The sequence below is a fragment of the Nycticebus coucang genome, chromosome 22 (genome assembly GCF_027406575.1).
Source record: "Nycticebus coucang isolate mNycCou1 chromosome 22, mNycCou1.pri, whole genome shotgun sequence".
NCBI lineage: Eukaryota > Metazoa > Chordata > Mammalia > Primates > Lorisidae > Nycticebus > Nycticebus coucang.
In genome coordinates this window covers 25,671,873-25,684,257 of record NC_069801.1, presented here as the reverse complement: position 1 = coordinate 25,684,257, position 12,385 = coordinate 25,671,873, and the positions used below count along the sequence as shown (strand labels likewise).

At 48.0% G+C, this 12,385-nt stretch overlaps 1 protein-coding gene across 7 annotated transcripts in view; it reads right to left on the bottom strand.

Annotated features, from left to right (window-relative positions):
- Positions 1-287: 287 nt before the first annotated feature.
- TMEM39B (transmembrane protein 39B) overlaps positions 288-12,385 on the bottom strand; it is a 32,396-nt gene continuing 20,298 nt past the window's right edge. For 6 of the 7 annotated variants that reach the window (XM_053575581.1, XM_053575575.1, XM_053575580.1 and 3 more), the window contains 4 exons: positions 11,507-11,843; positions 8,569-8,756; positions 4,044-4,164; positions 288-713 (listed from right to left, as the gene is read on the bottom strand). In XM_053575581.1, the coding sequence (XP_053431556.1) occupies positions 471-713; positions 4,044-4,164; positions 8,569-8,756; positions 11,507-11,843 (889 nt within the window). In that variant the 3' untranslated portion in view covers positions 288-470. The remainder of the gene's footprint in view (positions 714-4,043; positions 4,165-8,568; positions 8,757-11,506; positions 11,844-12,385) is intronic. The other variant, XM_053575576.1, reaches the window with a different exon arrangement.

Here is a 12,385-nt window from a genome sequence, read left to right as displayed (position 1 = left end):
CAGTTCTTTGTCTATGGGAGTAATAGCACTCAACTCCTAGGGTTGCCATAAAGGTTAGACTATGGCAAGGCCTGAAACACACAAAGAGCATCTGGTATATGAGGGCCATTCAGTTAGCAGCAGCTGTCACTGCTACCATAGCCTCTGGTGCCTCCCCGCCTCCTTCCTATTGGAGGTGGAGCCCAGAGGCTTCAGAAGTTGTGTGTGGGGCTTCCTAGCCCAGATTCCCACACCTCTGCAATCTGCCTCACAGGTGAGAAGGGAAAGAACCACAGGACACAAGCTTGTTGGGAGTATAAAAATAGGACGTTTTTCCTCATTATCACATCAATTATCAAAGAAACAATACGTAACAAAAATACAAAGCTCTGGTGAATTTTTTTGTCTTTTTTTTTTTCTTTGTCCCTCCCACCCCTTCCCAATAGCCCCTTGCCAAAGCTTGGATGCTGTCCCTGAGGTCATCCTGGGGCTCAGGAGAACCGGTGGTCCAGGTCTCTCTGAGGGCTGGCTGAGTACGAATAGGCCTTGCCCAGTACCAGGCGGTCCCGAAGCAGTTTGAAGAAGGCATAGTAGTTGCTGAAGAGGATGAGGGCCAGTGAGATGGTTTGGTGCCACTTTTCAGAGGACATTAAGGAATACAGCTGGTAGACAATGACAGCACCCTCCAACAGCAGAAGGATGTTGAGGATCCGCAGGGGTTTGCTGAAAAAGAACTGCCCAGAAAAGGGTAGGCAAAGGCTGGAAGGTATGCTGCTGAAACCGGCCTCTTGGAATGGGGTTCTGGGTAGGGGCAAGCTCTTGGAATGGGGTTCTGCATAGGGGCAAGCTCTTGGGACCCCATGCAGAGTTGGGTGAGGAGGCAGACTTTGTAGGGTTTGGCATGGACTCTGCCACTGCAGCTGCCTTTGCTTGTGGTATTCCTCCTGGACGACTGCTGCTTCCCACATAAGTCGTTTAAGATCCTGTTCAACTTCTACCTCCTCCAGGAGCCCTTTCTTGAGAGGTCATACTTGCTCTCTCAAACTATTTCTGGTCTAAAATCAACACCTTTTTATATGTCATCCTCCTGGGTATTGAACAAAGCAGAATCTTATGATATAGGCATGGAAGGTTATTATAAACTCTACGGCTTGAGTTACCTAATAGTTCATGTACAGCAACATCCTAGATAGGCTGGAAGCTTTCCGGAATATGGCAACACCTCACTCCTTTTTTTTTGAGACAGGGTCTCAAAACACCTTTTTTTTTGAGACAGGGTCTCACTTTATTACCCTGGGTAGAATGCCGTAGTGTCATAGCTCACAGAAACCTCACACTCTTGGAGTCAAATGATTTTCTTGCCTCAGTCCCAAGTAGCTGGGACTATAGGTGCTCGCCACAATGCCCAGCTATTTTTTTGTTGTAGTTGTCATTGATGTTTAGCAGGCCCAGGCTGGGTTTGAACCCGCCAGCCCCGTGTACATGGCTGGTGCCCTAACCACAGAGCAATGGGTGCCAAGCCACACCCAGCTATTTTTAGAGACGGGGTCCCACTCTAGCTCAGGTCTCGAACCTGTGAACTCAGGCAACCCACCCGCCTCAGCCATCCAGAGTGCTAGGATTACAAGTGTGAGCCACCGTGCCTGGCCCAACACCTCATTCTTATATGGGGTTTCAGGGCAAAGTAGATACAGGAATGTAAGAAAAGTTTTTTTTTTTTAAATGTTTATTTTTTTATTGTTGTTGCAGTTTGGCTGGGGCCAGGTTCGAATCGACCACCCTGGGTATATGGGGCTGGCGCCCCACTCCTTGAGCCACAGGCGCCACCCAAGAAAAGTTTTCTAATCAGTTCAAAAGAGTGCTCAATGTCTATGGGTCTTGATTCTGCAGGGGCCAAGGTACCTAAACCTCAAGAGCTGCTTATAGGATGGAAAGAGAAGTGGCAGGAGATGGGAGACAAGAGACATCAGGCTCAGCTCTGCATCTGACAGGCTGCAAGACTTAGAATTTTTTTTTTTTTTTTTGCAGTTTTTTGGCCAGGGCCAGGTTTGAACCCGCCACTTCTGGGATGCCTATATGGGGCCGGCATCCTACTCCTTTGAGCCACAGGCGCTGCTCAGGCTGCAAGACTTTGGACAAGTCCCTCTCTAGGCCTCAGATTTCTCTCTCTCTCTCTCTCTTTTTTTTTTTTGCAGTTTTTGGCCAGGGCTGGGTTTGAACCTGCCACCTCTGGCATATGAGTTGGCACCCTATTCCTTTGAGCTACAGGCGCCACCCAGCCTCAGATTTCTCAACTGTGAAATGAAGATAACAGGCCAGCCCAGATCAGTGTTTGTTAGAGTCCCAGGTTTTAAGGGGTCCTTTGGGGCTGGGCCTGGTGGCACATACCTGTGATCCTAGCTATTGTGAAGGCTGAAGTGGAAGGATCACTTGAGCTCAGGAGTTTGAGGCCAGACTGGGCAATATAGCAAGACCCGCATCTCAAAAAAATTAAAAATGAGGCTGAGTGTGGTTGCTCACACCTGTAATCTCAGAACTTGGGAGGCGGAGGTGGATGGATTGCCTAAGGTCACAAGTTTGAGACCAGCCTGACCAAGAGCAAGACCTTATCTCTAAAAAATAGCCGGGTTTGTGGTGAGCACCTGTAGTCCCAACTTGGGAGGCTGAGACAAGAGGATCACTTAAACCAAAGAGTTTGAGGTTGTTGTAAGCTAAGATGCACAGTATTCTACTAAGGATGAACAAGTGACACTGTCTAAAAAAAAAAAAATTAATTAAAAATGAAGAAAAAAGGGGTGGGCTGGTGCAGTGGCTCACGCCTATAATCCTAGCACTATGGGAGGCCAAGGCACATGGATTGCTTGAGCTGAAGAGTTCAAGACTGTGGCTCGGTGCCCCGTAGCTCAGTGAGTAAGGTGCCAGCCACACACACTGAGGCTGGCAGGTTTGAGCCTGGCAACGACAATGACAACTGCAACCAAAAAACAGCCAGGCGTTGTGGCAGGCGCCTGTAGTCTCAGCAACTTGGGAGACCGAGACCAGAGAATTACTTTTTTTTTTTTTTTTTTTTTTTGGTTTTTGGCCGGGGCTGGGTTTGAACCCGCCACCTCCGGCATATGGGACTGGCGCCCTAGTCCTTGAGCCACAGGCGCCACCCTATTGTTTTTTTTTTTTTTTTTGGCCAGGGCTGGGTTTGAACCCACCACCTCCGGCATATGGGACCGGTGCCCTACTCCTTGAGCCACAGGCGCCGCCCGAGAGAATTACTTGAACTAAAGAGTTTGAGGGTGGTGACTGTGGCTCAAAGAAGTAGGGTGCCGGCCCCATATGCCAGAGGTAGCCGGTTCAAACCCAGCCCCGGCCAAAAACTGCAAAAAAAAACAAAACAAAGAGTTTGAGGTTGCTGTGAGCTTGACACCACAGCACACTACGGAAGGTGACAAAGTGAAACTCTGCCTTGACAGGAAAAAAAAAAGAAAAGGGAGATGGACTTTAGGAGCTACTGCAAGGGTGAGCAGGAAGTCAAGAGGGTTCATTAAAATAGAACAGTGCCATGCAGGCCTATATATTGGACTCCGGTCTCTGTGTTGGAAAAAAGGATTTTGGCAGTAGAATAAATTAAATGGAGACCACTAGCCTAGATGATTTTGAGTAGTCCTTTCCATATCTGAGTCATGAGTCATTACCACTAATTCCTAAGGGTTTCAGTAAAGCATCCTTGAACAAGTTAAACTCTCCATGCCAATTTCAGTATCTGAGAACAGGGATAGCCCTGACATCTCTCTCAAGGTTCTAGGGAAGGGCTTAGCACAAAATGAGGATGAAGATAATTATTTTCACCACTGAGAACCCCTTCTTTTATTGTATCATCTTTCCCTCCATCCAATGTTTTGAAAGATCTGTTATCAAGTAAGCTGTTGTTATTAAGTGACAATTTGTATGGCTATCCTTTTGCTGCCTGTGGGCATGTCTTCTTTGCATCTGGGAAACATTGAAAATACCTATCTTTTGCTATGACCATCACCTTTCCTCCCCACCCCTCCTGCCCAGGGGAAGAGACTCACGTGGAACCGGAAGTGGGAGACGTCAGAGGGGATAGCCACATTGTAGTGGCCCACTGCTTTGTAGACGTTCTTGCTGTGCTTCACCAGCACGCCCTGCGGCCACATGCATTCTTCAGTCCACCTGGAGGCACAGCCCAACAGTGCCCCTTATCCCCAGCTCACCCATGAGTGGGGGTACCAGAAGATTGGGCAGAGTGTGATCATCAGGGCTCTACTCCCATGTCTATCACTTAGCACAGTGACTCCTTTTCTGGGTCTCGGTTGCCTCCTCTGTAAAATGGGGCAAGAACCATGAAAAATTCACTACACTGGGAGTCAGAAGGTCTAGAGCTGACATTACTGACTGAGGATTGTCAAGAAAATTCTTTTTCGGGAGGCGCCTGTGGTTCAAAGGAGTAGGGTGCCGGCCCCATATGCTGGAGGTGGTGGGTTCAAGCCCAGCCCCGGCCAAACACTGCAAAAAAAATAAAAATAAGATAAAATAATAAAATTAAAAAAAAAAAAAAAAAGAAAATTCTTTTTCCTCTCTGGATCCATGTGATTCATCTGGTCTCACCTTTAGTCTCCAACTGGTCCATCATGCAGCTGCCTGAGTGGTCTTTGTAAAAAATACCAAGCTGAGCCTGATTATTCTCTGCTTAAAACTCTCTGAAGGCTTCCCAGTGCCCTTGGATCAAGGCCCCAAGGATTTGGCCATGGCCTCTGAGGTCCTGTGTGACTTCCACCATTCCCATCACATAGATCATGCTCAAGCCACACAGTTCAGTTAGTCCAGCACATCATACTGCTTCACATTATCTCCATAAGCCAAATGGATTACCCTTCTTGATGCCTTATTCTTCTGGTAAGCTCTTCATCATCTTTTAAAACCCAGGCTCCTCCAGAAAGCCTTTCCCAAACTCCCCAGAGTTCAGCTTTATTTCATTGTTCTCTGAATCTCTTGCTACTGGTCCAATATTCCCTAATGTTTGTCATTTACTTATTTCCCCATCTGTGTCCCTCACTAGGCTGGCAGCTCTTGAGAGGGAGAGTGTCTAATTCATCCCTGTGTTCTCAGAGCCTGCCATAAGATCTGGCATAGGGAGGCCCCAATGAGCATGTGAATGAGATGGCAGAAACAGAGTGAGCTTTCTCCCAATGTCTTGTGATATCTACTAGGAACCCCAAAGATCATGGGTCAGGGGATCTTGCCTCACTGATTTATTCATTTAAAAAATAGTTATTATATGGTGATGCCTGTGGCTCAGTGAGTAGGGCGCCAGCCCCATATACTGAGGGTGGTGGGTTTGAACCTGGCCATGGCCAAACTGCAACAAAGAAATAGCCAGGCATTGAGGCGGGCACCTGTGGTCCCAGCTACTTGGGAGGCTGAGGCAAGAGAATCATTTAAGCCCAAGAGCTGGAGGTTGCTGTGAGCTGTGATGCCATGGCACTCTACCCAGGGCGACAAAATGAGACTCTGTCTCAAAAAAAAAAAAAATAGTTATTACAGCTGGGCATGGTGGCTCATGCCTGTAATCCCAACACTTGGGAGGCTGAGGTGGGTGGACTGCTGGAGCTCACAGGTTCGAGACCAGCCTGAGCCAGAGTGAGACCCCGTCTCTAAAAAAGTAGCCAGGTGTTGTGGCAGGTGCCTATAGTCCCAGCTACTTGGGAGATAGAGGCAAGAGGAACATTTCACCCCAAGAATTTGAGGTTGCCGTGAGATAAGATGCCATGGCACTCTACCAAGGGGGACCAAGTGAGACTCTGTCTCAAAAGAAAAAAAATAGTTATTATACAGGGTGGCCATAAAGTTGGTTACCAATAAATTGTACACTATTTTAAATTGCACACAAAATTTATGGCCACCCTTTATTTATACAGCATGGATGAACCTCACACCCAATATGGTGAATGAAAGAAGCTGGACACAAGAGTATCTACTGTATGATTTCGTTTATATCAAGTTCTAGAATGGCAAAACTAAGGATGGTGAAAGAAAGCAAAAAGTTGTCGTGGGAGGAAAAGATCGTGGGAAGGGCAATAGGGAAGTTTTCTGAGGGGCTGGAAATGTTCTGTGTCTTGATAAGGGTGGGTTACATGGGTGTATATGCCCTTATCAAAAGTCAAAGAAGCTCGGTGTTCATAGCTCAGTAAGTAGGGCACACACACAGAGGCTGGAGGGTTCGAGCCTGGCCCAGGCCTGCTGAATAACAATGACAACTGCAACCAAAAAATAGCCGGGCGTTGTGGCGGGCGCCTGTAGTCCCAGCTACTCGGGTGGCTGTGGCAAGAGAATTGCTTAAGCCCATGAGTTTGAGGTTGCTGTGAGCTGTGACTTCACAGCACTCTACCCAGGGTGACAGCTTGAGACTCTGTCTCAAAAAAAAAAAAAAAAAAACTCAGAGAATTATGTACTTTAAGATTTGTACATTTTACTGCATATAAATTTTACCTTAAAAATACGACTTTATGGGCGGCGCCTGTGGCTCAGTGAGTAGGGCGCCAGCCCCATATGCCGAGGGTGGCGGGTTCAAACCCAGCCCCGGCCAAACGGCAACCAAAAAATAGCCGGGCGTTGTGGCGGGCGCCTGTAGTCCCAGCTGCTCGGGAGGCTGAGGCAAGAGAATCGCGTAAGCCCAAGAGTTAAGAGGTTGCTGTGAGCCGTGTGACGCCACGGCACTCTACCCGAGGGTGGTACAGTGAGACTCTGTCTCTACAAAAAAAAAAAAAAAATACGACTTTAGGGAGATGCCTGTGGCTCAGTGAGTAGGGCACTGGCCCCATATACCAAACGTGGCGGGTTCAAACCCGGCCCCGGTCAAACTGCAAAATAACAACAAAAAAGCCAGGCTTTGTGGTGGGCACCTGTAGTCTCAGCTATTTGGGAGGCTGAGGCAAGAGAATCGCCTAAGCCCAAGAATTGGAGGTTGCTGTGAGCTGTGATGCCACAGCACTGTACCGAGGGCAATAAAGTGATACTCTGTCTCAAAAACAAACAAACAAACAAAAACAAAACGACTTTATACACAAAACACAAAAATTTGCAATGTATCTATTATAAGCCAGGTACTCTGCCATGAATGAGGAGATAGCTAAATGCTAGACAGGCCAGGGCCTTGACCTCCAAGAATTTTTAGTCTTGGAATGGCAAGGAGGTAACCAAACAAACATGGTAAAAGCATTAAGGTCAATGATCATGACATGGGACACTGATGGGAGGGCAAGGGGATCAAACCCATTCTGAGTGGTCAGGAGAGCATTCCTGGAGGAAGCAAAGTGCTAAAGAATGAACAGGAGTTAACCAGGAAAAGAAGAATGGAAAGACCATTACAAGCAAGAGATATATTATGTGCATGAGCCTGGATGTGGAAACACATCAAGTTCATGAGGACCCAAAGAGGTTTTGTTTGCTGAGAGCAGAGTGAGAAAGAGTTGGGCGTGGTGAAAGATGAGGCAGAGAAGGCTGGCAGGACTCAGTCCATCAGTTAGGAAGCCACGGCAGGACCATGGTGAACCACATACAGGCTTATCCTCATTTTCAGCCGTGTTCTTTCTTTCAAATACTCCCTCCCCTTAAAGCTTGAGGTCTTCTGGACCATTTAGCAATCCTGTTTCTGGACCTAGACAGAACCTGAAAGGGACCCTGACTGCATGAAAGGTCAACACCAGGAAGGTTGGCTCCTGTGGCCTCCCTTTGCTTCTCTGCTCCTGGGTGGGCCTACCTCCACAAACCTCTCCTAGGGGCCTCCTCTCGGCCAACCCTTGTCTTGGGGCAAGTCTCAGACGTGCTTCAGAAGTGGTCCTGGCCTCAAGGAACTTGCAGTCTAATGGGGGGAATACAGGCAAGAAATTAGCAACACCTGGAGCAAAATGTACTTTGAAAAAGGGCTCCTAGGCAGGGTGACTTCTGCCTCTGCTCTGGGCAGGTAGGCCTCTTTCACCCAACTCATCCTGTTTGTATACATGGATGCCTCCCATTCTTTCCAGTGGCCTTTCTTCCCTTGCCAGGATTCATCATCAGCTAATACAGCACCATATCTTGTCACCAGAGCACATCTTGGAAGAGGTCTCACTGTTCAAAATCCTCTATATCTTCCCTTGGCCTGTAGGTTAAAATCCAAGCTCCTCTGCCTGACACACAGCGCCAAGCCTGGCATGAATTAGGTAGAAGTAAATGTCGCTGAAAGAATAGGTGACCTAATCATTGAGTAGATGAGTGAGCAGGAGAGAGAGGAGTGAAGCATGAGCAAGGCAGTCAATGAGCGAGTAAATAAATGAGTCAGTGAATGGGAAAGTCAGTGAGTCTGTGAATTTACCACCTGTTCCCCTCCAATCTCCAGTACATTGCAAGTTACCCAAGAAGGGGCTATGTCTGTCTTGGGTCCCACTGTACACCACTCTCGACACAGAGTCTAATAAACAAGACACACCCAATAACTATTTGCTGACTGAATGAGTAAGTTAATGAGCAACTAGCCAAGTGACTCCAGACACTGACCAGGAGGGTTGGGGTTGGGTAAAGCAGGGTAGGGTGACTCACGGGTGCTGGAGCACATTGGAGCACAGCGCTGGGTCCACCTTCTGCCAGCAGCCCAGGTGGGCGGCAGCCTTGTGAAGGAGGTCGCAGTAGTTGGCAGGCAGCAGGTGCTGCATGAGAATCACCGAGGTGCTGATGGATACCAGAAGGAAGAGTTCACAGGACCAACGCTTGTCGTAGTAATGTGTGTTCTGGGGGTAGCAGAAGGTAGGTGAGGCCTGGGACACCCGTAATGGCCTCACTTCCCCTCTCTTTCCTGATTCCCCATGCCTGAGAGATTAGGACAGTCCTGAGGAGACCCAGGGTAGCCTGAAACCAAGAATTGAACACAGGCTGGGCCCAGTGGCTCACACCTGTAAACCTAGCACTCTGGGAGGCCAAGGTGGGTGGATTGCCTGAGCTTAGGGGTTTGAGACCAGCCTGAGCCAGAGCGAGACCTCGTCTCTAAAATTAGTCACGCACTGTGGCAGGCGCCTGTAGTCCCACCTACGTGGGAGGCTGAAGCAAGAGGATCAGTTGAGTTCAAGAGTTTGAGGTTACTGTTAGCTATGATGTCATGGTACTCTACTGAGGGTGATAAGGTGAGACTCAATCTCAAAAAAAAAAAAAAAAAAACACACCTAACAAAGAAGGCTTAGACCCTGTGCCCATCAGTTTTCTACAAAGAAAAATTGCTGCCACTGGCCCCTCCTCTGAGCCAGATTGTGGGGTCCAACAGTCCTGAATTCAAAATCTGGCTCTTCAGTGGCTCAGTGCCTGTAGCTCAGTGGCTAAGGTGCCAGCCACATACACCAGAGCTGGCAGGTTCGAATCCAGCCCGGGCGTGCTAAACGACAACTATAGCCAAAAAATAGTCAGGTGCTGTGGCGGGTGCCTGTAGTCCCAGCTATTTGGGAGGCTGAGGCAAGAGAATTGCTTAAGCCCAGGAGTTGGAGGTTGCTGTGAGCTGTGATGCCATAGCACTCTACCCAGGGCGACAGCTTTAGGCTCTGTTTAAAAAAAAAAAAAAATTGGCTCTTCTGCTATTAACTATGTGACCTCAGGCAAGTCATTCAATGCTTCTGAGAGGCATTAGAAGGATTCTAACACTCATGAGAACTCCTGGCATGTTTCAGGTGCTCAACAAACAGTAAGCCCTCTAAACCTCAAATCATTCAGTATAGTCTATCCTGCAGAAATGTTTCCAGCCTACTGCAGCTGAGGAGGTAACTTCCCAAGAAGTCACATAAGCAAGAAAAGAGAGCATAGGTTTTTGGGGTCACTAGGATCTGGATAAATCCTGGCTTTCCTAATTAATGATAAAAACAGGACATTGTGACATGCCTGTGTCAAAACAGCCACTGAAGCTCAGCACCCGTAGTTCAGTGGTTAGGGTGCCGGCCACATGCACCGGAGCTGGCGGGTTCAAACCCGGCCTGGGCCTGCTAAACAACAATGACAACTACAATAAAAAAAATAGCTGGACGTTGTGGTGGGTGCCTGTAGTCCCAGCTACTTGGGAGGCTGAGGCAAGAAAATCGCTTCAGCCCAAGAGTTTGAGATTGCTGTGAGCTGTGACGCCACAGCACTCTACCAAGGGTGACAACAAAAACCAAAAAACCACCAGCCACTGAAATACAAAGTCATTGCTCTTTGTTATCAAGTATTATGAAAAACAACACCATGTCTTCCTCACTGGTTGGATGACATTGGGCAAGTCATTTCCTCTCAGTGAGCCTTGTTCCCTGTACTCTAAAATGTAGACATCCTAAGTGACTGAGGGCCAGGAAAAAAGTAATAATAAAAATAGGTCGGGCGGCGCCTGTGGCTCAGTTGGTAAGGTGCCGGCCCCATATACTGAGGGTGGTGGGTTCAAACCCGGCCCTGGCTGAACTACAACCAAAAAATAGCCGGGCGTTGTGGCGGGCGCCTGTAGTCCCAGCTACTTGGGAGGCTGAGGCAAGAGAATCGCTGAAGCCCAGGAGTTGGAGGTTGCTGTGAGCTGTATGATGCCATGGCACTCTACCAAGGGCTATAAAGTGAGACTCTGTCTCTAAAAAAAATAAAAATAAAAAAATGAAAATAAAAATAGGTCCAGGCCAGGTGCGGTGGCTCACACCCGTAATCCTAGCACCCTGGGTGCTAGGCCAAGGTAGGTGAATTGCCTGAGCTCAGAAGTTCGAAACCAGCCTGAGCAAGAGCGAGATCCTGTCTCTTCTAAAAATAGAAAAACTAGCCAAGTATTGTGGTATGCAACTGTAGTCCCAGCTACTTGGGAGGCTGAAGCAAGAGGATCTCTTGAGCCCAAGAGTTTGAGGTTGCTGTGAATAATAACACCATGGCACTCTACCCAGGGTGACAAAGTGACATTCTGTCTCCAAAAAAAAAAAAAAATGTCTAGGCACAGTGGTTCATGCCTCTAATCCTAGCACTCTGGGGTCTAACAATCCTGAGGCAGAAAGATCTCTTGAGCTCAGGAGTTCAAGACTGGTCTAAGCAAGAGTGAGACCCTGTCTCTACTAAAAATGGAAGAAATTAGGCAGGTGTTATGGCAGGCACCTGTAGTCCTGAGGCTGAAGCAGGGGGACCACTTGAGGCCAGGAATATGAGGTTGATGTGAGCTAGGCAAGGTACCATGGCATGCTAGGCAACAGAGTAAGATTCTCTAAATAAATAAATAAATAAATAAATAAAAATAAGACAAAATCGGGTGGTGCCTGTGGCTCAGTGAGTAGGGTGCTGGCCCCATATACTGAGGTTAGAGAGTTCAAACCCAGCCCTGGCCAAAATGCAACTATAAAAACAACAACAACAACAACAAAAAGACAAAATAGAGACAGTAGCCACTCTAGCTCTCCGGAGGAGAACAAATGAAAAAAAATCTCATCCCAAACATCAGAGTTAGTTATGCAAGCAGGAGGCAGCCGCTAAACCCTGTCCTGCCCTGGGTTGAGTTACGCACCTTCACAAACCAGACAGGCACAAAGGCCACATAATAGGCACTCAGCATGGAGCTGACCAGCACTTCCTTCATGCGCCAGTTGAAATCCATCTTGAGGAACTCTACCTCACTGCGGATGAGGCTGGGTGACAGGCAGCAGGCATGGGTGGGCATGGCGTCCGGGCCATACAGCTGTTTCGTGTGCTGCTTCCATGTCTCCCGCAGCGTCAATAGGTAGTCTCGGCTCTTCGCCAGGCCGCTGACTGCCTCCCGGGGCCCCACAGAGGCCATGTGGCCGAACAGGCTTGTCTTGCGGAGATCACAGTTCAGCTGCAGGAACGGAATATACATCCCAAACCTGCTGGGGAAGATGATGGTGAGAACAGGTCTGCTCCTGGGCCAGGATCCCGAAGTTCAGCCACTGAGGAGAATCTTCTTTCCTTCCTGGGATTCAGCTTTCCTGGCTGCTCAGAGGGGAGAATTTACCTATCCTTCCATCCAGCCATCCTCCTACCGAAAAGTCATTCAACACATGTATAATTACTGAGCATGTTTCCAGCATGGAGGATAGAGTAGGAAGCAAGAGACAAGTCCCCGCCCAGTCTGCTGGTGACAAATAATAATCATAACAGCCCAAATTCACTGGTCACAGCCTATTTCCAGCCACTGTACTAAATGCTTTTCCTACATCCTCAGTTAGGTACTGTTATTTTCTCCCCTTTCAGCTGAGGAAGCTGTGCCTCAAAGAGATGAAGTAAATCCCCAAAGGTTGAACAAGTATAAGGAAGTAAAAGAGCCGGGGCTTAAACCCAGAACTGTCTGATACCAGAGATCAAGACACATATTCACAAAATATTAAAAGTAATTAATTAAAAATGTACACAGTGGGCGGCGCCTGTG